The sequence below is a fragment of the Rhinichthys klamathensis genome, unplaced genomic scaffold, assembly GCF_029890125.1.
Source record: "Rhinichthys klamathensis goyatoka isolate OS25496 unplaced genomic scaffold, OSU_Roscu_1.1 h1tg000011l_1, whole genome shotgun sequence".
Classification (NCBI taxonomy): domain Eukaryota; kingdom Metazoa; phylum Chordata; class Actinopteri; order Cypriniformes; family Leuciscidae; genus Rhinichthys; species Rhinichthys klamathensis.
This window is the reverse complement of record NW_026606564.1, coordinates 8,340,163-8,366,869: the sequence shown is the minus strand read 5'-3', so window position 1 is coordinate 8,366,869 and position 26,707 is coordinate 8,340,163. Positions and strand designations below refer to the sequence as shown.

The window sequence follows — 26,707 nt, the reverse complement described above, 5'->3', positions numbered from 1 at the left end:
TCTTTGATCACCAAAATGACGTATTTAAATATTTTTTCCTTGAAAAAAACACTTCATGCCTTAAAATAGCTTGAATGTAACTCGACACCCTTCCCTCATTTAGTATTCACGGTTCTATGAATATGCAAATTATCCCCGCCTCCACTCACTCACTCAGCTCAGAGATCCACACGTTGATCTGATTGGTTACAAGGTCGTTTGTGACGTCAGAAACACCAGCGATTTCAAACCGTGTGTTTGAGACTCTTTGGTTCACTGCAGAAAATACTCAGCAATGCTGTCGACTTATGAATTTACACATGGTTTGTCTCAAAGCATATTAAAAACAGCACATAGACATATAAACAACATTAAGCTCAGTGAAAGAAAAATCATCCAAGATGGTGGACAAGTCATTGTTAGAAACATTACAATCTTTTCAAATTTGCAATTTTACCTAATATTTTAATGCCATATGTGTAATTTGTTTTGTTATTAGAATATCAGGTTGTTAACTAATATATTAAATAGGGCTGTCAAGCGATTCAGTTTTTTAACCTAGTTAATTATACAATGTAGCGATTAATTCATCGAATTAATTGCAAATTATAACAGAAACGAACCCCAAAAAGTAATTTTAAGTCATTATTGTGTTAAAAATGAGAAAAGCATCAAATAGACATTTCAAAAAGTAGCTTTAGAAAGATTTTTAAATTTTTTATTCAAAATAATTTAATGTTTTTTTTTTATTAATATCGAAATATAAAATATTTTTTAATGAAATGATAGTCTTAATAAGAAACTAGAACTGCCAGTAGGTGGTGGTACATGTCTTGATAATGACGTCATGGAGTCATTCATTCATTAGATTCGCTCAAACAGCGGATTTATTCAGGAGTGAAGTAACTGGCTCTCTTTATGGATGAGTCATTGAATCATTGGTTCACCCGATTGATTCGCTCAAACAGCTGATTTATTCAGGAGTGAAGTAACTGGCTCTCTTTATGGATGAGTCATTGAATCATTGGTTCACCCGATTGATTCGCTCAAACAGCGGATTTATTCAGGAGTGAAGTAACTGGCTCTCTTTATGGATGAGTCATTGAATCATTGGTTCACCCGATTGATTTGCTTAAACAGCTGATTTATTCAGGAGTGAAGTAACTGGCTCTCTTTATGGATGAGTCATTGAATCATTGGTTCACCCGATTGATTCGCTCAAACAGCGGATTTATTCAGGAGTGAAGTAACTGGCTCTCTTTATGGATGAGTCATTGAATCATTGGTTCACCCGATTGATTCGCTCAAACAGCAGATTTATTCAGGAGTGAAGTAACTGGCTCTCTTTATGGATGAGTCATTGAATCATTGGTTCACCCGATTGATTCGCTCAAACAGCTGATTTATTCAGGAGTGAAGTAACTGGCTCTCTTTATGGATGAGTCATTGAATCATTGGTTCACCCGATTGATTCGCTCAAACAGCAGATTTATTCAGGAGTGAAGTAAATGGCCCTCTTTAAGGATGAGTCATTGAATCATTGGTTCACCCGATTGATTCGCTCAAACAGCAGATTTATTCAGGAGTGAAGTAACTGGCTCTCTTTATGGATGAGTCATTGAATCATTGGTTCACCCGATTGATTTGCTTAAACAGCTGATTTATTCAGGAGTGAAGTAAATGGCTCTCTTTATGGATGAGTCATTGAATCATTGGTTTACCCGATTGATTCGATCAAAACGCTCATTCATTCTGAACGAAACACCACTGTGTGTTTCTCCGAGACACACAACAACAGTTCTGCTCTGGCTTCACAGGTAATATTTCCGTTGGCAAAATTCAGCAAAAACAAACAATATTGTGTTTAAAATATAACAATATCAACTTATTATTTATTGAACTGTTGCATAAAATCAATATCACATTTGCACTTGTGCTATTCGAAATGAAAACGGCACTTGTGTGATATTGCGCTCGTTACTCATGTGAAATAGCTTAACTATATCATATCATATTTAAATATGAGACGACAACTCATTCAGGGGCATGTTTGCCCTGATATCTTGAATTTATGGCCACTCTAACTGCATTCTATAGGCTCCATGATTCATGTTCGTCACCAATCAACTGTGAAATGTAAGATGACCTACGTAGGTCTGGGCTGCTGCGTTAAATGCGTTTATAAATATCGACAACACTAATATTTACATCAAAATCAGTGATGTGCTTTGTCTCTATTTGCATGGTGCCTATGAAGAGCGTTCCTTATCATTCAATTATGAGGATCCATTTTAGTTAGGGACCTGTCTGTGTAGGCTGACAACAAGCAGTTCACTCGGTTTACAGCCAGACTTGTTTGATATGACATGTCTGAAAGGTAAAGAATCTTTTGCTCAAACTTTGACGCCTCATCATGTCCCTGCAGGCGGTGAATAAGCTGGCTGAGATTATGAACCGGAAGGACATGAAGTTGGACCAGAAGAAGAGAGGCAGCACCACTGACCTGCGCAAGAAAGAGAAGGAGAATCGCAAACTGCAGCTGGAGCTGAACCAGGAGAAGGAGAAGTTCAACCACATGGCCATCAAGTACCAGAAGGAGCTCAGCGAGATGCAAGCGGCAAGTTCACGCTTAATCGTTTTCACGGGGACAAAACTGATGCCGACATCAGTGGAATCTGACGATTCTCGAAATCAGTTTCAACAAGACTGTTCTAGTGAAGGACTGCCTCATGAACATGACAATGATGTTGTGTGTGTTTGCAGCAATGGGCCGAGGAGTGCACGTATCGCAATGAGCTGCAGATGCAACTAGACAGCAAAGAGAGTGACATCGAGCAACTCAACGAGAAGCTGAACGACTTGCAGCTCCGCGTGGAGAACTCCAGCGTCACCAGCCTGCAGACGGACGAGCTGGACAGCAACACCGCTGGTAAGCGAACGCTCACGAAGCAGGAATATTTCTGTTATATAAATGAATGTAGAGTTTTAAGTAATTTGGTTAGCATTTGTAGTGATCGGAAAGCCCACAATAGCCAGATAATCCTGAAGCTTTGACTACGTATGTCTTGCCATCATCCCTGTCCATATTTGAAAGTCTGCTAGGAATGGCTTTAAAATCGTTTCATTGGGGGAAAAACACACAGAGCAGGTGAAATGCAAAAAATAAGAAGCAATTTACCCAAATTTCTCAATGCTCATTTGTATTGTAGCTGATTTATGTAATCAGCATGCAACACTAGAATAGGTAACTAACAGTAAGCAAACTTGCCTTTGCGATCATAACGCCACCGTACAGGCCTGTTCGCATCAAGTTTGGTGTGACTAAGGGTGTGTTCAAACTTGTAGTTCGATTCTCGGACCAGAAAAGAAAATGATACGTTTTGCCCTGATTCGCTTGATGATGTTATTTTTAAGATACACTTAACTTAAAGGGATAGTTTACTTTGAAATTAATTTTTGGTATGTTTTAGCTTACCTCAAGGGCATCCAAGATGTAGGTGTCTTTGTTTCCGCAGTAGTTTTTAGGTCAAACCGTTCTTGTCTGTTAGTCAAATAATGCAGGTCTATGGGGTCCACCTCAAAGAGCATGCACAGAGAAGTCCAAATTAAACATGATTTAATGACTCGTAAATGTAAGTACACATTGATGGCCTAAGACACGAAACGAGCGGTTTGTGTGAGAAAACGAACAGTATTTATATCGTTTTTACCTCTTGTAACCACGGCCACGTCCAAGTGATCTGAGGGCGCCGGCGCTTTATTTTGACAAAACATAATATCATATGAGCAGAAATTGCCAAACATAAGCTTATTTGATGTGGCAGTATTTTACAGTAAAAACTTTAATCTATCAAAAATTAGTCAACAACATGTTGTCTTTCATATGTAACATATCGTTTTTATGATTAGGACATATAAATGTTCATTTGCAGTTTAAAGGCCATCTTTCAATTTAATTGTATAACTTAATTTATACAGAATCTTGTATGAAAATGTCAATTTAAAAAGACATGCATAAGAATACATATGTTTTACAACACCCACAGGCAGAAATTCAGGAAAAAGTGTACCTATTCTAAGCTCGGCTCAAAAAACCGCCCTTTTCCAGAGAACGCGTCATATGACGCAACGACAGGCAAACAAATAGGCGTTGCTGCCCTGGTTCTCCGTGTGGGTTTACGTAGTCTGAGAGGTGGTACAGAAAATAGAGCTTGTAGTTATCGTTATAACGTTAGTTGAGTTGGTTTGAATTGTCACAATGGTGAATTCTTGTGTTTGTTTTGGATGCAACCACTCCAACTTGTCTGGTCATCGGGTCCACCGATTTCCAAACAAGAAACACAAAGATTTCCGTGCTTGGATACGTTTCGTCCAGGCAAAGAGAAGCAATTTCTCTGCCTCCTCGGTGACAAGACACACGGTGGTATGTGAAAAACAGTACACACCGGATGGGAACGGGCGGTAATGGTCAGAAATTCGGCGGGAACGGGTGGTAATGGTCAGAAATTCGGCGGGCGGGATCGGGTGGTAATGGCATTTATCTGCATGCCTTACACCCAGTCCACTTGACAATAAAAGATCCTTGTAACAATGACTATATTTACATGAACAGCATATTCCCGTCCTAACCGGAACACTAACTGCTTTCATACACATACTCCGCAGTACATGCGAACTCATTTACATAATGTCCGTCGGAAATACTATGGGAGTAGTATGACAGCCGGCTAAGTTCGGAAAATCTGGGATCTAAATTAAACATTTTAAGACGCATGTTGCTAGCATAGATGGTGACAATATACATGGATGCTTGAAAAACAACAAAGTCGACAGCAATATTGCTAAATATGATTTATTAAAGATACTGCAATGTGATAAACATGGAGACAACGTTAGCCACAATTAGCTAGCTATAGCCTGTGGTCACTCACCAAGACACCTGCCCAATTCTCCACCGATTCTCCTCACACCACAACTCTATCTCTCTCCTCTGTCCATTTACCCTTCCCCTTAACTCTGCCTGACCCCTTTCTCGCCTAGGTGGCTCATAATTATACGGCAATAGCCCATCGGAAGAGTTGACATGAACTCCTACTGCAACCTCTTCAATGTCTGACTCCATTACGAAGAGATGAGATTTACCGGCCGTTGCGTCACGTCCGATCAAAGCGTTTTTGACAGCGGAAGTAATTTTACTCACAATTTCTTTTAAAAAACTTTTTTAATGCACATTTATGATTAATTTCTTCACGCAAATCGAGTTCCTACACCATTTATCTACACATCTATTCACAGGGATCTTCAACTTGAAAGATGGGCTTTAATACGTTGCGTATACAAAAATATTTTATTTCAACATATTTCAGTCGATTTTTACTCATCTCAGTATAGCAATATAGTTAGGTAAAAGCTGTTCATTCATTCACACACAAAAATGCGATTCATAATCAAACAGTCTTTTTGCGTTTACAGACACTATTCATTTCGTGATTAGAACAAAGCACTTGAAAATAATGTACCTATTCCTCAGCTGGATCCGTTGCTCCTCCAAATGAAACTACCTGCACTTCTGAGGTATTTTTTTCCAGGATTATCATTAAGATAGTATTATTCCTCACAGCGTCGTAAATATGAGTCTCTTTCGGTGGGTTATCCAGCTGATGTGGGCGTGGATCGCCTCTGTGTAGCATTTGTGTTTGAATAGCATGCGCGGAGAGTGGGCGTGGTCAGATTATCTTTTAATGAGCTGAGACGAGAACGACTGATATCTCTCTCTTTTCGTACAGATTACATAAAATGAGAAAATTTGTTTTTTATATAAATTACTTCATTTAAAAGAAGATAATTCAGGCTTCATGCCTGTGTGCCTGTATACCTGTTTGACTGAGTATTAGCTGAGTTATAGTTCATTTTCGGACGCGTTTCAGAATGGACTTCACTGACAGAGAGAAGGCAGAAAGTGCATCATGTTTATTTTTCTTTATTTGTCGAAAAGCACAACACTTTGTTTTTATTGTGAGTATACACAAAAAAAATAGACATTTAACAGGATCGAATGATGTATAACACTGGCCTGTATGACGAAAATTGACGGAGTTATTCGAGTCTCTTTTACACTGATAAGAAAAAAAGCAAGCTGGTATCGCCGGCGCGACCGCCGACCCCAGAGGGTTAAAGATACAAAAACAAAAAAAACTGCTTTCGCAACGAAACTTACCGAACATCCAGAACTATGGACACATACATATGATGGGTTTTTTTTCAGCTGAGATTAGGGATGCACCGATATGAACATTTTGGTCGATACCGATTACCGATAATTCTTTATATTTGAAAGCCGATAACCGATATATTGACCGATAAATCTAAATCCAAATATTTTTTTAATATAATTTTTGAGAGCCTGATTACAAAAACAAAAGTATCACCATTAAAATCCATTTCCCAAGCACACAATAATTGTATGTAGCCTATAGGACAGACTTGCGCTGCATATGTTGAACATAACTGTATTTTCCTTTTTTGAAGTGATTTCAATCATATTTCAAGCAATTCAAAACCCTCATGTTGCATCTGAATTGTGTCAGCTAAAGGAAATAACCCATTATTTATCGGCTTTAATATATCGACCCAATTTTGTTATTGGACTATAACAACAACATTAAAAATATACATAAATCGGCTGATATCGATATGGTGGCCGATATATCGTGCATCCCTAGCTGAGATTTATGAACGCAACACAGACCAAAGACAGGACGTTATGTCACAAGTTCTCAGGTGATAAAAATACCATCATGTGTCCGCACAGACAGCGAGCGCGTTTAGTCCGGCACACAGCATTGGTTTGGATGTTCGGTAAGTTTTGTTGCAAAATATACGCGATAGAAGCAGTTGGGGTTTTTTCCTTCTATATTTAGATACAAAATGACCGTGTGAACGCTAAGCGAACCAGGACTAGATGTATCATTTTCTTTTTTGGTCCGGACCAAAAGAACAAAGAGAATCGAACCACATGTGTGAACACACCCTTAATCCCAATACCTCAAACTGAGTTTGATTCCATTCTCTGAAAGCAGTTTGGACACCTATAGACACCTAAAGCCATTCATATTGTTCCTACTTCCATCACTACACAGATTTGCATGCTATAACGCAAAATGAATATGAAAGCCACTGGTAAAACTATGAAAGTAAAATCGACAGTATAGGTGAGAGGGGATACTTTGGAATGCATTTTTTTAAATAGACATGAAAAAATATATTTTTTAAAGTGATTATGCCTATATTCTGTTTATATCAGTCAGCCATTTCAGAAAGAAATCCTTGATCCTGGCTATATTATTTGGCTAATGAATGTCATTTTGTACTTAGGGTATATTTATCAGGACTGTATTTATGATGTTCATTAGATTTAGCACACAAATTGTCCTTATGACTTGTAATGTTGTGATGATAGGATGAAGGTGGTGATGTTTCATATTGCCAGGTGGTGCACATAATCATCATCTTCCAATGTCTGTGTTTAAAGTCTAATCTCTTGTTCTCCCTCATATATAGTCAGTTCTTCTTGCTCTCCTTATCTGTGTATCTTCTATTCTTTTTCCTCTGTGAGTAACTTTAAGGTTGGGATCCCTTTATGCCTGGATTGTGCTCTTGGGTGGCATTTTGTCTCTTCTCGTTACTTTTGTTATTTTTTTAATGAACGCATCTTACTGAATGTCAAATGTGTTTTGGTGATGCCTCAGAAATAAGCTACTCAGAGTGATTTTACTGATAGAGCAATGCTAAAATAGACTTATTTTAAACGAAATTGCTGAAATTAGTGAAACTTATTTTGCTTATTAAAATCATTTTAGACTAAGCTACTCTGAGCACCTTTCAGAGGTGTTTTAGGTCAAGGCACACTCTTTTAATGTGTGTGTGTGTGTGATAGCTTTACTCTTTGTTTTCCTATTGGCCTGGGTTAAAATATTAATATGTGAATGTGATATGGAACTTGGCGTTGCCTTCAAATTGCAAGTAATGCACAGAGGATCATTTAATAATTGCAAAAGTAAAAGTTTCTTAATTTAGCATGGCTTGTCCCTCCCTGGCGCTGTAAAGGTTGAAAACCCTTAAAGTGGTCATGACATGTTTTTTTCTTTATATGTATATATATTTTAATATAATGTTTGTAAAGGTTTTTGTGCACATATAAAAAATATATATATATGTATGTGATGTGATGCGCCACACGTTACTTAATCACGTTAAAAGGTCTATGGTCTTAGTCTATCGTCTATGGTGCGATGATGTATAACCATTCGTCGATGTCTTACTCATATGCAAATGTATTTGCCCGTGTGTCAGATTCCGCAATATCAAAACAGGCCTTTTTTTTAGTTTGATTAAATAAATGCCTGGTTTATAATGAGGGCAACATTTTAAGCTCTGAAACTTGTTTGATGTTTTAATGGTAGAAAGACCTCTTATATTTGAAAATTTGATCTCTCATGTCATGACCCCTTTAATTTAACCAAATGATTTAAGTTATCCAACCCTAGAATTGATCCAAAGTGACTTGAAAATAACATATTCCCAAAAGAATGAACCCATCTAATCACATTGGGAAATCAGTGTGAAGCACACGTGTTCCTGTGTGTTGACTGTGTACGGCTGGTTGATCTATTGCACTGGAAGCATGCTCACTACAGAAGGAATGATATTAAGCATTCACACTCAGTTGTGGTCACACAGTTTTTGCATGATTTTTTTAGAACAATTCTTATGTGGCCTACCTGTCTCCCTCACAACCACTGCGTGAACATATGCCTTAAAACCAGTAACATTTTAATTTAATTGCATCTTAGTTTGGTTGATATGTCCAGAAAAGGGGCAGAATAACATGCGTTGATGATAAAATGTACTTTGTAACAAACTGCTGCATTGAGCCAGTTACTAATACTGCTATAAACGTGACACACATTCCTGGGTTTATTATGCAAAATTTCAGTCTACGTCGTTCAGAAAAACATACAGATGTAGTACTGTAATAAATTAGCATGTTAATCAAGCCAGATAGCTAGTACTGTAGCTGCTGTTGTTCTGAGCGATCGTGCCCATTATTCCAAATAAAAATGAAAATGTAATAACTTGGTATTCTTCTTCCACTGACATCACTAAGGCTGTGGTCCACGTGAGCTATTATAGTCAAAATTGATTGGGTAATGAGTCAAATATCTATTTGGCCATTGTTTTCTCACATTCACAATAACATCAGGATCTGTTTACGTATGGGACATCTCATTTTCACCGTCTTACCAACCCTTGATTGGTAGTTAGTTTCACTTAACAAAACAGCATGAGATTTTACAACCACAACCCTGTGATGTGGGCAGTTGTTTTAAAGTGTACCTGGTTTACGCATGTTAGTAAAAGCCAATCGGTTTTTGTAGATTGTGTCACAACCTTGGTTTGTGTTCCCGCATGTCTATTTCTATTGCTTGTTCAAATTCTGACTTGGATATAATGGAATTTCTTTGTTTTCAGAATCAAGGCTCGAAGGCTGGCTCGCAATACCTAATAGGGTTAATATAAAAAGATATGGCTGGAAAAAGCAGGTAAGACTTGCATGAAGAATTATGTATTAAACTATTATTGTCCATGCATTTAGACGTGCACGACCTGCTCTTTTCCCCCCTTTTCAATGTTTGTTTTTGTGTCCCTCAGTATGTTGTGGTGAGCAGTAAAAAGATTCTCTTTTACAATGATGAGCAAGACAAGGAGCAGTCCAACCCCTCTATGGTACTAGATATTGAGTAAGTATTCTGATGAATAACTAATATCCATGGTTCGAAACATCCATGTTAACTGGCCACTTGATTCATTCGTGTATGTAAAATTGAATCATTACACTTTCTGCTATAATAACAAAAATGTATTATTTCAAAACAGCAAACTTTTCCATGTGCGTCCTGTCACACAAGGCGACGTTTATCGAGCTGAGACGGATGAAATTCCACGAATATTCCAGGTCAGTTATTTTCAATGTTTTGCACAGAGTTCCCTGTAATGACGCATCACCGTATCAATGCTGTATGCATAAATAGGCATAGTTCAAAAACTGTGCCGGATCATGTTTGGGAAACTATTGTAGGGAAGCTGAAATCATTCCAACTTTGTTGCAAGGTATTCATAATCTGACGTTTCACACTGTATTTTCCTAAAACCTCGGATAATGTCCTTATTTGCATATGTGAAGTGTCAGCGTCTTTGATTGGACGAACACAGCACACGACCTGTTTGCAGAAAAGGCTCTTGCATTGTTCATCCTTATATAATATGTTGACGACTGTACTGACTTTTCAGACTGTAAATGTCACGGTTTCTGTCACCATTTGACTTTTTTTTCCTCAAACGCTGAAACATAGCCTACTTTTTATACAACACGCGGCAATTCTGCGACTAACCAAAGCATGTGAATATGAGGCACGTGATTGGGTTTCCTTTGCTAAGCCTCTGGCCGCATCATTCTTACACCGTATCCTTTCACACTGGACACATTTGGTACCCTAATGCAGGGTTAACACCTCCAGCGCAGGGTTTCATAAACCCAGGTAAGAAGTGTTAACCCTGCTTCTAAATTGCACGTGTGAAGCGTTTCTGTACTAAAAGATTTAGTACAACGATAACCAGGTGTTAATTACAGTGTGAAAGATGAACAATACAAGCCGATATGTGCATGCTGTTAAGAAAATGTAGAACGTGCTGCTGCATCAACAAGCAGATTTATCACCGTGATGTATGTACCGCTGCTGCTCCAACGAGCCATTAGAACTGCATGTTTGTTGTCTAAGTGTGTCTGGGCCTTCTTTGCCAAAGGGTTTTACGCTAGTGGACTATTGATATGTGTGTCTGGTCGCTTCGCCAGATAGCTTAAAATCTACTGGCTTGCCCAGAGTATTTAACTAGTTGCTATTGTTAGCTAGTTAACTACAGTTCCCCATAGTATCAGTTACTGACGCAATGTCAAGTGAACCAAAATGGAAAGGGAACGTCTTCAGCTACATCGATATCCTCGATTCCCTGAGATGAAGGAACATGATATTGCGTAAGCTGGCTGCATTTCTAATTCTTGAATTTATGAGAACTGGAATTCGGCACTGCTTTATATAGAACCCACCTCCCGACCCCGACCCCCTTCCAATTAGCCACACTCAAACCCATTGGCCAGTGTTTTACATTGCCGTTTTTCAATAAAACTTCAGTATTTTTGGAAACAGGTGTTTCCCCATAGTATCAGCTACTGATGTAATATCTCATACCCTCATCTGATACATAAGTAACCAGAGACGTTTACATTACACAGAAATTAATGTTTTGTACAAAAGGCCAAATCATAAAATTGATGCGGTTGGCTAGTCTGGTTAAAACCAGACCATTCTCAGTTGTAACTGAGTTAAGCCCCGTTCACACTACACGCGACTTTGTCACTGCAAGTCGCCAGTCGCTGGCGATGAGGTCGCTAGTGGGCGTTCCCACTACTGGTTGACTAGTATGACATCCAAAAGACAGCGAATCAGCTTTCTTGCCGCTAAAAAACACAGTTTCTGGAGGGAAAATACTAAATATAAATATACTCCGTACATAAAAACGTCTGTAGCCTAGTGAAGCATGAAGATGAACGAGACACAGAAGTCGATTTTTCTCGTTTTATCTACGGCATAAGTGCAAACGCCGGTCTATCTGGGTTCACGAGACCATTCGGGCTCGGAGACAGCACGGCGAGTATCACCGGCTGGTGCAGGAACTGCGGCTGGATGAAGTCCGGTTTCAGCAGTACTTCAGGGGCTGAGGAGAAGGATCACGTGCGCTCCACTCCTATTGGTTGTCGCTCGCGAAAATCGCTCTTCATTTGCATAAAGTTACAAATTTCTCAACTTTGTCGCGCCGCCAGACACGCCCCATCTAGTCGCCAACGATCGCTGTCGCCGGAAGTCGCCCGCTCACCATTGAAATGAATGGTATCGCGTCGCGTGTAGTGTGAACGGGGCTTTATGGTCTGGCAAAGCGTCATAGACAAATCATTTCCAGAGGGGCGTCACCAACGGACGTCGCGGATAGACCTAAACCAATCAGAGCGATGAAGGAGATGACGTATGCAGAGCGGCGGAGAAACATCTCCGAGTGTTGTTCTTTGCTCGGTTTTTAACAAAAAGGAAACGTTCAAATCGCTTAAAACAGACGCGATAGCTGATTGGAACGAGTGATGTTCGACGGCGGCATCCATCTTTGTAATGTAGGCTACAAAATCTGCTTCAAAATCCCAGCGCTGTCGTCATCGTGTAAAGCCCGCCCCAACGTTTCTGATTGGTGCCTCGATTTCGACGGATTGGAAATGGGCTTGAATGAGCTCTTTGCCAGACTAACTTTCAGAGCAAATCTAAATTTGCCGGAAGTTGTCTGGGTTTTCCCAGGCTAGCGGTTGGCAGGATTCTGTGTAAAACAGCAGTAACAGTTTTTGCTTTTATAAAAAATGTGTGATACATTGTGCAATATGCATGTATGTTAATGTCTCAAAAATGTTTTGATGACCCTCTAACTTTTACTCAAATGTACAATTTGAAAAATATGTTTTTGTTCTTCAGATACTTTATGCTAATGAGGGTGAGTGCAGGAAGGAAGCGGACATGGAGAGTGTTCCTCAGGGTGATAAGGCCAACTGCTTGCCCCACAAAGGCCATGAGTTCATCCCCACCCTCTACCATTTCCCTTCTAACTGTGAGGCTTGCTCCAAACCCCTGTGGCACGTGTTCAAGCCCCCGCCAGCCCTGGAGTGCCGCCGCTGCCACGTCAAGTGCCACAAGGACCATCTGGACAAGAAGGAGGACGTTATCGCCCCTTGCAAAGGTGAGCCACAAGCAGAAAAGGCCTCTGTGTGTTTACTCTTTTATTATATATTTTTTTTACATTTATAGTGTTTGACTGAAATGTAAATAAATTGTAGAACTGAAAAATTTAGATTTTTCCTTCTTAATTAAGTTAATTAAGTACGTTAACTTAGTTAATTCCTTCTTGTCATAAAGGTCCCAAGTATTGATTACAACATGCAAACATGAACTAACAACTATTTTGATACTGAGTTAATCTCTTACTTGTTTCTTTGATTAATAAGAGAAAAAAGATTGAGATTGAATTATTTCTAGCACATACTGATCTTGATTTTATATATAACAACAAACTTACTATTTTTCTCACACAGTGTAAATTAGTTTTATGATGTATCTCTCTTTACTACTGTTTATCCCATAGTTTTACAAGGTTTTTGCTATTCAGCTTTATCTTCTCCATTTTGCCCAGTCCTTAGCATTTTCTGGGCAAGGTCCACGGCCCACATATATACTGGAACACTGTCCATCCACCGTTTCTTTGGTCTTCCATGCTGTCAGTGGCCTCCTGGGTTGAAACAGAGGGCTGTTTTTGCCACAGAGCTCTTGTTGCTGCTCATTATATAGCCGTATACAATGCTTCCCGCATATTCTCCATGATCGAGGTGATTCCAAGCCTTTGAGACGGGTCAGGCCAAGTGTCCCCTGGAGCACCTTCATATCCTTGGTGTGGAGGGCTTGCTCGTGCTGCTTTGTTGTGGCCCAGCACTCTGCCCCATTAAGGGCCTCTGAATGCACTACAGTCTTATAGATTTTGACCTGTCTCCACTTGAGCTGCATCGATTCTTCCCCGGGCATCGAGGATGGTGTCGCCATCTGATATGACCAAGGATCTGAGGTATTTAAACTAGATGATCTTTTTCAAATCCTGTCCATCAATGTTGATGGTGCCATTGGTTTGGGGGGCCAAACTCCAGGTACTCTTTTCAATGTTTAGCCGCATTCTGCTTCCACTAAGCCGTTGAGTGTTGAAGCACAGAGCAAGTCTCCTGCAAAAGCAATGCTTTGCGTACAAGAGTGTCCAGGGGTGCGGTGATTGGAAGTCTGCTGTCATTGTGTCTATGCAAAGGATGAACAGAAGGGGTGAGAGGGCTGAGCCTTGGTGAACACCGACAGTGATGTTGAAAGGTGGTGAAATCCCAACTGGGCATCAAACCATGCTTGTGACATTACTGTAAAGAAATTCGACCACATACACCTCAGGGATGTCATGAGATTGCAGTCCTCGCTAGATAAGGTTGTGTGAAACTCAATCAAATGCCTTTTCCAGGTCCAGGAATGCCATGTGCACCGTTCTTCTCCTGGTGCTTCTCCGTCAGCAACCAGGTGGCAAGAATGGGCTCCATCATGGTGCCACATCCTTTGATGAACTCACACTGATTGGATGTGATGGCAGTGATGTTTTGGAGGTGCTGGTCCAGTACCCGCTGAAATACCTTTTGAGCAACCGAATTTGGGTGGGAGTTGCCCTTGCCTTTCCTGATTGGCACAGTTGTGCTGTTTGTTCAGGTATGGGGGGCTTGGTCTCAGCTATGACTCGAATGAGTTCCTCAAAACTGCTGCTTCACACTCTCCAAGCATCTTCCAGATCTCAGCTGGTATGTCGCCGTGGCCAGTCCGCTTCCCATTCTACATCTCACTGGACGACTTTACCTCCATAGTTGAAATCAGTGATGCGGGTCTAAAGGTGGGCTTGATATTAGCGGTAGCGGTAATTTGTTTCAAATGCCGGCAAAGTAAATCAGAGTTTCCCATGACCTGGTTGTCAGCCTCTATGATTTTCATGACATGACCGATATCTTGGGCCGGACGGTGGCAGAACTTGACGAGGCGGGGGATGTTGTTTGCTCCTTCTGTTGCACTTCTTTGTTCCACCACGTTTGATTGACAGTGAATTTTACCTGTAAATGCTGATTTTAAAAAAATGTAGGTAACAGGCCCTCTAATCAGAAAGTTACATTTAATCTACAGCAAAGACTGTGTGACGAGGCATCTCACAGCAACACTCATTTTGTTCTTGTCCCTCAGTTAATTATGATGTGACATCAGCTCGAGACATGCTGCTTCTGGCCTTGTCCCAAGATGAGCAGAAGAAATGGATTGGTCATCTCGGCAAGAAGATTCCCAAGACCCCGCCTTCTACCTTCTCAAGGGCGTCTCCACGCACAATGTCCACTCGCTCCGTAGCAAACCAGTCCTTCCGCAAGAACCCCAAAAACATGCCAGGAAAGCCAAGGTAACTACAACCATACAGTGTCACACCAATCTTAAAGCACATTATGCATTTGGAGCAGAGAATAGGATTTTCAGTGCCGTATAGTTTTAACCAGAAAGCATTCTCTCTGGATTTGATTGCAAGTCACATTTCACTCCAAAAGAAATAATAAAATGTATTCAGGACAATAAAAAGCAAAAGATTTCCCCCATTTCTCATTAATGTAATGTAGTGATGAAATAAAAAACATGATGCAATAATCTTTCTGCAGCACTGGCAGGATTCTGGTCACTCCATTTAGTAGTGGTCGTTCCTATGTCCTATCAAAGTCCCTTTAAGACAAGTCATTTCACTCGGCGACCATTTTGAAACACCTCTCGGGCATATGCAAGTGCAGCTCCTATCTCTTTGAATGAGGAAACATCAAATTTTCCAAATCTGTTCGCCAAGCTTACGATTAAATTTCATATCTGCAATCACCAATGAAATCTGACAAAAACTGTCTCATAAATTTTGTTTCTAAACGCTCAAATCATCGAAGCGCATCTGACTGTTTCTATAGGAACCGGAGCTTCTAACGGCAGGTGCAGTGACGCGATGACTTTATCAATCGCCGATTGGCTCTTATTTCGAAGGCGGGAATTATTCCACCATATTAAGCGTTGCACAATACGAGTGACGCGTCTTGTGTTATTCTATAGTGTTTCACCTCAAACATGATGGTCTGGTGGTCGATGGCCCTTCGCCACAGCAGTGTTTTTATTTATTTTTAAAAAGGAAAAGAAAAGAAAGAAATTGCCACCGTCATACCCCTACTGTCTGTGCTATCATTAATAACAATCAAAAAGAAATAAAGCTAATGCTGAGAGAAAAAGAAAAATACTGATCTTTAAACAATTCTCAGTTGATTGACATGTGCATCTTTGCTTTAATTAAATTTGTATAAGTAAGTATCTCAAGTAGTTAAAGGTTAAAAGGAGTGTTTAATCGTATTGGTAAACACTACTGAAATTTTGGTATTGTGACAATAAAACCAAAATAACTTTTGTGGCGTTAAAAAATATGTATTTAAAAAGTATTTATTTCATAGTATTTGCGGTACTGACTTTATGCTGATTTAAAGTAGATTTTTGTTCTTCATTGTTGGAAATATTGGTAAATAAAATAGCTAGATAAAAAAATTAAATGACAAAACATTGACTTATGCTGTAGCTTAAACTCATCAGTTACGTTGTGTTTCAAACTGTTGCGACAACACACACACACACACACACACACCTAGCTGAAATGATTGCTTTAAACATTTATGATGCTGTTTTTGTGGTTGCTACTGTAAAGCAGCTGTAAAGCAATCCGTATTGTATAAAGCATTATATAAATAAACTTGACTTGAGATACAGTATGGTATTAGAATGGGTGAGGGAAGTGCTTGATTGTCATGAAAATAATGTCTTGGCTCAAAAAACCCTATGGTCCTAAAAAATAAACTTCATGCTAACATAATTCCTTATTAAAATGTTTTAATACATACTACATTTGGGGTGAAATGTGACTGGGACATGTTTTTATATGATTGAGATGTAATTATTGCTAATGAAGGCCATAAGTTCCTGGCTGTAGGGGCAGGGTAGTCTCGTGACGGGCTGTTTATTTGCTGTTGTCTTGTAGCAGGGCGCAGTCCAGTCTCCATGCGGCAGACACAACATCCAGTACATGCTGACAACATCATACAGCTTCTCCACACCTTACATGTCTAATGGTGTAGTCCACTGCTCCTGTGTTTGTTCAGTGCCTTCATTCACAGTTTTAAAGGTCGAGGTTAACTGTGGTCAGTTGCTCTTTAGAGGCCTGTCCTTTTATGTTTACTCTGGGTTTTTGTTTACTAGAATGACACATTCTTTCTGTTACAAACTTAGCCAATTAAAAGGGAATTTCCTTTATCTGGACAGAGGCTCTCTACGGTCTTGGTTTTAAAACTTGAAATTTCCCCCTATATTCTGCCATTTGTATCTTGTTTCCACTGCAGGAGACAATGGGTGGAGATTGGTGTCCAGCTCCCCCGTCTGGGAGTAATATGTGCATCTAAACCAGGGGTGTCCAGTCCTGCTCCTGCGGGCCACTGTCCTGCAGAGTTCAGCTCCAACCCCAATCAAACACACCTGAACCAGCTAATCAAGGTCTTACTAGGCATACTAGAAACTTATTGAGGCAAGCTGGTGCTAAACTCTGCAGGACAGTGGCCCACAGGACTGGACACCCCTGAGATAGACGGTCCAACCACACCCATAACCCTATCACTAAACATAACCCCACTGGTGTTGTCAAAAGTACCTACTTTGGTACCAAGCTGGTACTGATATTTGTAAAAATGTGACGATACCAGCATTTCCCTCTAGCATTTTGAGCGCTGTTGAACGGATTCTTAAACACCTCTGATTGGCCATTGTGTTCATGATGGATTGGCTTCAATATAAGCTGTTTTTAGACTAACAAGAACGGTTTGAGTTCTGAAACTTACAGGATGTTTTTATAGTACTTTTATGACCTCTTATATGTTAAAAGATCAATTGAATTTTGATTTCTCATTTCATGACCCCTTTAAGCAAAATAATCGTTAGCCTATTATCAATTTAACCATTATGCAGCATGACGAAAATATGACTAAGTTTTCATTGATGCCCACGCTTTTAGTCGACTAAAACTTGACTGAATGAAAACAGGGCAAGGTTGACTAAATATGATAAAAGCTAAAAAGTACATTTGACACAGGATTAAGACTAAATGGAAATAGCTGACAAAATGAACACTAGCACCAGTGCACAAAGCAAGGTCCATAAAGACATGGGTGAGCGAGTTGTGGAGGAACTTGACTGGCCTGCACAGAGTCCTGAGCTCAACCCGATTGAACAGCTTTGGGATGAATTAGAGCGGACACTGCGAGCCAGGCCTTCTCGTCCAACATCAGTGTCTGACCTCACAAATGCGCTTCTAGAAGAATGGTCAAAAATTCCCATAAACACACTTCTAAACCTTGTGGAAAGCCTTCCCAGAAAAGTTGAAGCTGTTATAGCTGCGAAGGGTGGGCCAACTCTATATCAAACCCTACAGAATAAGAGTGGGATGTCATTAAAGTTCATGTGCATGTAAAGGCAGGCGTCCCAAAACTTTTGGCAATATAGTGTATGTTGAGCGCATGAACGCAATGGCCAATCAGAGACACATATGTTGAGCGCATGAACGCAATGGCCAATCAGAGACACATATGCTGACCACGTGAACACAATGGCCAATCAGAGACATATATGCTGACCACGTGAACACAATGGCTAATCAGAGACACATATGTTGAGCCCGTGAACACAATGGCCAATTAGAGACACATATGCTGACCACGTGAACACAATGGCCAATCAGAGACATATATGCTGACCACGTGAACACAATGGCTAATCAGAGACACATATGTTGAGCCCGTGAACACAATGGCCAATTAGAGACACATATGCTGACCACGTGAACACAATGGCCAATCAGAGACATATATGCTGACCACGGGAACACAATGGCTAATCAGAGACACATATGTTGAGCCCGTGAACACAATGGCCAATTAGAGACACATATGCTGACCACGTGAACACAATGGCCAATCAGAGACACATATGTTGAGCCCGTGAACACAATGGCCAATCAGAGACACATATGTTGAGCCCGTGAACACAATGGCCAATCAGAGACACATATGTTGAGCCCGTGAACACAATGGCCAATCAGAGACATATATGTTGAGCCCGTGAACACAATGGCCAATCAGAGACACATATGTTGAGCCCGTGAACACAATGGCCAATCAGAGACACATATGTTGAGCCCGTGAACACAATGGCCAATCAGAGACACATATGTTGAGCCCGTGAACACAATGGCCAATCAGAGACACATATGTTGAGCCCGTGAACACAATGGCCAATCAGAGACACATATGTTGAGCCCGTGAACACAATGGCCAATCAGAGACACATATGTTGAGCCCGTGAACACAATGGCCAATCAGAGACACATATGTTGAGCCCGTGAACACAATGGCCAATCAGAGACACATATGTTGAGCCCGTGAACACAATGGCCAATCAGAGGTGTTTAAGAATCGGTTTCAACAGTGCTCAAAACACTAGTGGGAAATGCTGGTATCATCACATTTTTTAAATTTCAGTACCGAAGTCGGTACTTTTGACAACACTAAACTCCACCCATTATGTCCAGAGAGGGGGAGCTGGATGTCGTTTTTCTGTTATTTAAATTTCTATGATGGTAAAAAAAAATGTCAATCACACAAAACCTGTTAAAGGAATTGATTATATTTTGCTTGAAGAAAATGAAGCTTATTTTGAGGATGTTTTTTGTAGAGTCTCATTATTGACATGAGTATCACTAAAGCTGCTTCTGTATCGATCAGGCAGGACATGGACCGCCGAACAATTCTGGACAATTTACTGTGTAAATGTACCATGCACTGTTATACAGTGTTCAGTAACCAGCTGTTACTGTACTGTGATGACAGTTTGCTATTCTTATTACTGTCATTTAAAATAAACAACAAGAATTACCATTGAGATTTCAAATATAACATCCAGATGCTTTGTAGTCATTTTAAGGATAAATGTCATAATGCATACAAATATCTTCAGGCTTTATTTCCTTCATGTAAAATATAACTTCTGCAAGTTACTACTGTTGTTGTTCTCTGTTTTCTGCAGTCAAATGTAGCGTTTGTTTTGTTCGATTCGCCCACGTTGAGAGATGTGTGTGAATCATATGATGATGACTATGAAAAGTGGAATTTCAGTAAGAGTGATCCTACATTTAAACTTTCTTTCAAACACTGGACATTTTCTTTTCTTCTTTCTTCCAGCTAACCATCTGAACCTCTGGATTAAATTGGGATTTTTGTACTTTCCTCTCTAAGAAAAAAAAAAGAAAAGAAAAAAAAGTATACACAAAATCTGTAACAAACGTGTAATTAACCTTTTTAAAGTTGCATTTCACAAGTGAAAAAGCAGACGGTAATTGGTGCTGAAATTCAGGATTTACCTACCGCAAGGCATCATGGACACTTCTTGGCATCATCTTTTTCTGCCCTCTTCTCCCCATAACACGGGTTTTTCTCAGATTCCATGTATTCGACACCATATATCCTACTGTCCAGAGGAAAGCTTTGACATCTTTTCACAGCTTGGCAAGGAAACTATAGGCTGTTCTCATGGCCATGTCTTTCTGTCTGGACTCTGAAACCTCTGGGATTGGGACTATAGCTTTTGGCACCAATGCAAATGGGGAAATTTGGGGAATTAACGGTAAAAGGGTCTCTGGGACAGTCTTTTTGATTGCAAACCATTTCCACTTCGATACACCTTGATGCCGCCTTCTGATGGACTCTGGTTGCCTTATTCTATGCCTCAAAATGAATTGGGTTTGGTTGCAAAGTATTGGGTACTGAGAGTTTCCGAGGGGAGATTTCGAGGTTTTTTTATGGAGCATGGAAGATCATTACAGTCTATGCATAATATTATCATAATTGTCATTATCATTATTATTGTTTTTGGAGGCTCCAAGCCATAGGATACCATCAGAATGGCATCAGGAGACATAAAATGTCACAGAAACCATTGAAAAGAAATTGTGTCTGTGTGTGTGTTCATTTGGTACATTGTTTCTGTAATATTCTTTTTTTTTTTTGTAACGTGTCGCCTTACATTTGATTCATAGATAAATGTTTCAAAAAGGAAAACATTAAGTTAACAAATGTAACTGCACTGTTTGAATTGTAATTTATTTGTAGAACTAAACATCTGTAGCGTTTGGCTCACCTAGTGCCTTTTGGATTACAATTTTACTGCCATATCTGTTTGCGCTCCTCTCCAAACAAATCTTTACTATTATCATACTTTGAAAACAAACGTATCTATTACAGTGTGATTTTTACCAGAACCTAAAGGGTTTGAAACGGAGCGGACCATCTATTGCATGTCTTCAATGTTGTCAACCAAAGTTCACAAGTTCTGCATGTTGAACCATGACGAAGGCAACATGCCCTGCTTTTTTTCTTTTATAATATCAATTAAAAAAGACCGTAAACATCCCCAGCTCCCCGTCAAAACGGTTTCCGTCAGTGTACATACTCATGAATCGAGATGATGAATACCTCCTCAATAATCCAACATGGTTTTTACAAATGTGTTCAGTAAAATAAGCACTGGAACAATGATCTGTTTTGATGTGGATGTATTTGCATGTTAAATTGCATTGGAGGCCGCACTGATGGATATGTGTCAATAAACACATCTTTATCTATCGCCTGAGTGTGTTTACCTGTTCTTACCTTCCTGGTGTAATCATTCTTGATGTTTTGTCAGCTGGTGCCTTCACACCTCGAGCTGACCTAAAACACTGTACAGTTTATAATGTCAGATGTAATGCATTTTAAATGTGAATGGCTAATAATCATGACATGAGGGATATACTTTTTAAAAAGTTTACAGAGATTAAAAAGGTTTGTGTGAGTGAGTGAGAGAGAGAGTGTGAGAGATCATTGTTAGCACATACATTATAATACTTATCTATTTATTGTTGCACCAACATGACAAACTACCAGTTTGAGATCTAATAAGGAATCTACAAATAATGCTTTTTATCTTTGGTTTTACATTACATTGTACATTATGAAAACCTATAGAAATCAATATTAGGTTATACAATACAGGTTATAGATCAAACCTGTTATTTATTTGGCGTTCAATTGCATGTTTTGCCCTCATCCTTCCCTTGGGTCATTTTGAAAAATGTAGTGTTAAGGGGGCCAGACCCCAGGACTTTTCTCGCACTTGAACCACGAATACACATGAAATTGAATGGATTCGAGGAGTCTTGTGGTTGAAATTTAAAAAAAGTAACAACTCCTTCCCTCGCGGGTCAATTTGACCCCCATAGGAATGAATAGAGTGCAAGGAATGCTTCTGTACACTTAGAAAAACATAAAAATGCTAAAACTTTAAAAAAAAAAACATATTTTATAATGTCTACATGTGTATCCGAGTGCACACTGAAGTGAAATGACTTTAGGACCCAGCGGAAACAACTCATTTGCCCATCTAGTGGCAAGAGCCATGAAATATCATGTTATATTATTATTTTTCCACAAGAGGTCGGCAAAGACACCCAATGTAAGATATTTTGAGCTGAATTAAAAGGGTTTTTTATGAAATAGTAAATTATGTTGAATTCAAGATGAAAGAATGTGCTGAAATTACTATTTATTTATGATTTATTGATCAAATCTAGTAATTTAAAGGTAAATTAAAAAATTGCATTAGAAACAATATTATCAAAATGAAATAAAATAAAATAAGTTTTCTGAAAAAAAAAAAAAATGAAGGATAATTTTAGGGCTTCGGGTCATTTTGACCCGCGAGGGAAAGATGTGTTAAAGTGCGAGGGAAGGATGAGGGTTAATTATATAATAGGGTTAATAGCAATAGTCATGGACACATCACTGTGGCTCCTGGCTCCCTCGTCTCCTCCACGGAGAGGTCTCCCGCTATGGTGGTGGTGTGCTTACATTTCGATTCCCTGCCTAAATATTACCCCCCACCCACGTTGAAGCCGCTACCTGATTACCTAATCCCGTCCCGCACCTAATCCTAAACCTACCTATAGAGTCAGTCACCCACCCATTCCCCTCTTCCAGAGCTCTTCTGCCCCGCCGGCTCTCCTCGCTGGTGTTCCCCCTGCTCCGTCCTGGTCCTTCATCCCTCTGGTCACGGCCACTTCCCAGAGTATCTGAATATCTGCAATGTCATCAAGCCCCGCCTTTAGGGCCGTCTCAATTTGATGGATCCTTGGAAGGCAGCCTTCCTTTTGAGTCCTCCATTCAGCTCACTTTGAAGGATGCATCAAGTGTATCATTCGTGTCCTTCAATCACCCACAATCCTTTGCACACATTCCAATTCACGAAAAAAAAGGACTGACTGAAAACGAGTCGGCACTGAGCTTATCTGAGTTCATTAGGAAATTTAAGAGGAAAAATGTTTTTGGAGATGAAGGCTTCTGGTCTTGAACTAGGACTCAAACCCCATTCACTGTTTTGGATTGCTTACCTCTTTCTTCAACAATTTGCCTGTTTTTCCTGTGACTCCTTCGACTGCAGGGAAATAGTTTTGTTTCCCATTGTTATCTCCTCGTTGGTTACTCAGTGTCCGTTATCTTCTGTGAATAGACCATTTATCAGTAGTGCTCAGTGTTACTATTTTTTGTCAATGTACTCACTTCATTCTTCATCTTAGTTTAGTTCATCTTCATGACTACATCACTGACATAGGCTAATAACACTATATATTAGAAATAAAAATATTGAGGAAGATACCCCTCTTAAGAAAAATGTATATTTGCTTTTAAATTGTAACATGTTTAGATAGTTTGGCAGTGTGAAATAATTAGAAACATTTGCTAATCTAATCGTCATAGCACAAAATGTAACATGATTAAAAGAGTCCATCTTATCGCGGTACTATAATTAGTAGAATAAATAGAGTTCTCCAGATTTCATCAAAACCATCTCCATCCGTCTGTTGTGAAGCTAAACGAAAGTGTGTCGGGGTTTGGGACGACATGAGGGGGAGTAATAATGACAGAAGATTCATTTTTGGGTGAACTTTGGGTGACTGAAGACTGAAAATCACAAATACAGTATGTCTTTCACAATATAAATCACTGTTTATTTTTGGTAAAACTTTACAATAAGGCTCATTAGTTAACATTAGCTAATGTCACTGATTCTTGAGAGTCGGGACAAAACATGTCCCACAAAGAAAAGTCTAATTTATAGTAAAAATTAAGAAATTCATCATGTATGACATACTTACAAAGTTAAATCTAAAGGAATTGTATATACCTATTTGATTTTTAGAATAAACTTTTTTATCTTTTTGGGGAAAAGTTGTTTAAATGTATGGTCTGTGGTCTGTGGTTAGATGGTCCATGTTATTGCACTTGTCCTCAGCAAGAGGTTACAATATTAACCATCCCAAAAAACTTTTAAAAAGCTCTACAATTGTGAAAAGATATATATCAAATAAAAAATAAGGGGTATAAATATAAAAAACAATGCATGAAGTGAACATCAAACAATATTTTCCATAAATATCTGCCTATTAAAGTTGTGTCCTCAGTTTCTGTCAACTCCATCAGATTTTTTCATAAAGCTCTTTAAATCAGGAAATAGCATGGTCAGCTATATCCTTGAGGACCCCTTTTCATCTCCCTGTCTGTGGTGAATGCAGCACTACCACACATACTCTGGTACGTTTTACATTTTTTAATATTTTAGACAAACAATGTCAATATTCCTATGGTCACAGCTGCACCATGTCAATACCATCTTTCTGTTAAGATACTTTTTTTAAACCATAGTGGATTAAATTTAAGCATTTTAGTGAGGTTATTGGGACAGCTAGCAACTGAGGAAAAACTACCTAGCTGCAGTGTACAATACATGTTTTGGCGGGAAAATACATGCCCTTACGTCAACTCCGTCAGACGTCAACTCCATCAGGTTCTATGTCTGACGGAGTTGACCTGTAAGCTGACGGAGTTGACAAATCCACCAATAACCTCTTAATGTGCGAATATAATATTATTTGTGAATATAGTGAAGGGTTAAACTGTTATTTCAGGGTTTTATTTACACATAAATCCACATACATAGCATGCATTACATTATTTAACCATACGCATATCCGACGCCTGCTGCTCAAGGCATAAGCGCAGGTTAGACAAAAATGAAATCTTAAGTAAGCTAATTGAACCTGATTCTAAGCTACAGATTATGTGTTGCAGTATTGTTGTCAAGGAATGTCAATTTAAGATCACACCCAGTATAAAGTAGGCAGTGCAGGGCAATCACACATCCAACACACCCAAACACACACATACGCACACACACACATACACACGCCACTTTAAAGTAAATGGCTACTTACAAAGGAGGAAAGGAAGAGAAGAAGAGGTGGATGAGAAAAAGTACAGCAGGAAGTGGTATAGGGGAGGTAGATGAAAACAGAGGGGGAGGAGTTTCCCTGGTTTCCATTATTGTTTTTGTTTTTTTAAGTTGGAAACGGTGTAATTTATAATAGTTGGAAACGGTGTATGTGCTTATAGTTTGCTTTACAGTAAGTTCAATACTCTAATAACAAGGAGTAGTTTTAGTAGTAGTTTAAAGAGCACATCTGTTCAATAATCACAATGGACACATATTTTTTGTCAACACCGTCAGATCTTCATCAACAGCGTCAGATCTTCATCAACACCGTCAGATCTTCATCAACACCGTCAGTTTTTCATCAACACCGTCAGATCTTCATCAACACCGTCAGATCTTCATCAACAGCGTCAGATCTTCATCAACAGCGTTGGATGTATGTTTTTGTTTTTGTAAATTTTTTGGGGAAAAAAATGTTCTTCCTTCAGTTTATGTTGTTTTTGTAATAAAGGACCAGATCTACATCATCTTATGTTTTATTTTTTTAAGGAATTTGTTTTTACAATATTGAAATTAAAATCAAAGTTTGGAAATGCAAATATTTAGAAATCTGAGTTTTCAGAATAGTGTGAAATCACAACTTAAGTTTATATATTGTATTTTTTTTACATATCAGAGTAACTAAACACTATTACAATATACTTCAGAAATTTAGATTCTTTTTGGATTGGAAGAATTAAAATTGTATACTTTTTAGTGTGTTTGACGGAGTTGACACAAATCCAGTTCTGAAGGGAAACATGCTTATTTGTTAAAAATGTGTTTTTATTTAGAACCTGTTCCTTTACATGGTTAAATAGCTAAGACCTTTTTCTGCAGAAACATACAACTCTAATTGATATAGTGTGTATTTTTTTTAACGTTTTTTAAAACGTGTTTTGTCCCGACTCTCAAGAATCAGTGATGTATTAACTAACATTAACATTACATACATTTGTTACTGTATTTGTTCATCTTTGTTAACGTTAAAAATACAGCTGTTCATTGTTTGTTCATGTTAGTTCACGGTGCTTTAAGGAATGTTAACAAGATTTTAATAAAGTATTCATTATTAGTTAATGTTAACTAACGAACCTTATTGTAAAGTGTTACCGTATCATTCTTTTTTTAGATCAATTAAATGCATACTTGCTAAATGAAAGTGTCAATTTATTTAAAAAAGAATCTTAGCTTGTGATTGGTCCAGTCATTCTGATCCATCGCTGAGAAAAGTAACTTGTGTCACGTGACAACGCCGTTTACGTTGTTCTTCAGCCGCAACCTGGATAATAATTTAAAACTGAGTAATGACTTGGATAATAATTGTAACTATGACGTTAAACTGATGTTGCGCAGTTAAGGATTAAAACTGAAGCTAATTAATATTAGAAACATTATACCAGACATTCTCTGATTATACCGACTAGAGACAACTTCCGGGTCACTAAACTCAAGCTTGTTGCCGTTGTATTGCGTTTCCTTGACAGACACACACACACACACACACACAA

At 39.0% G+C, this 26,707-nt stretch overlaps 1 protein-coding gene across 1 annotated transcript in view; it reads left to right on the top strand.

Moving 5' to 3' along the window:
• The window catches only part of rock1 (Rho-associated, coiled-coil containing protein kinase 1), a 97,307-nt gene extending 80,126 nt beyond the window's left edge, over positions 1–17,181 (top strand). Inside the window, exons 26-33 of the mRNA XM_056265245.1 lie at positions 2,405–2,596; positions 2,743–2,908; positions 9,511–9,581; positions 9,691–9,779; positions 9,916–9,994; positions 12,609–12,870; positions 14,937–15,144; positions 16,792–17,181. Of these exons, the coding sequence (XP_056121220.1) occupies positions 2,405–2,596; positions 2,743–2,908; positions 9,511–9,581; positions 9,691–9,779; positions 9,916–9,994; positions 12,609–12,870; positions 14,937–15,144; positions 16,792–16,843 (1,119 nt within the window). The 3' untranslated portion in view covers positions 16,844–17,181. The remainder of the gene's footprint in view (positions 1–2,404; positions 2,597–2,742; positions 2,909–9,510; positions 9,582–9,690; positions 9,780–9,915; positions 9,995–12,608; positions 12,871–14,936; positions 15,145–16,791) is intronic.
• The last annotated feature ends 9,526 nt before the right edge of the window (positions 17,182–26,707 follow it).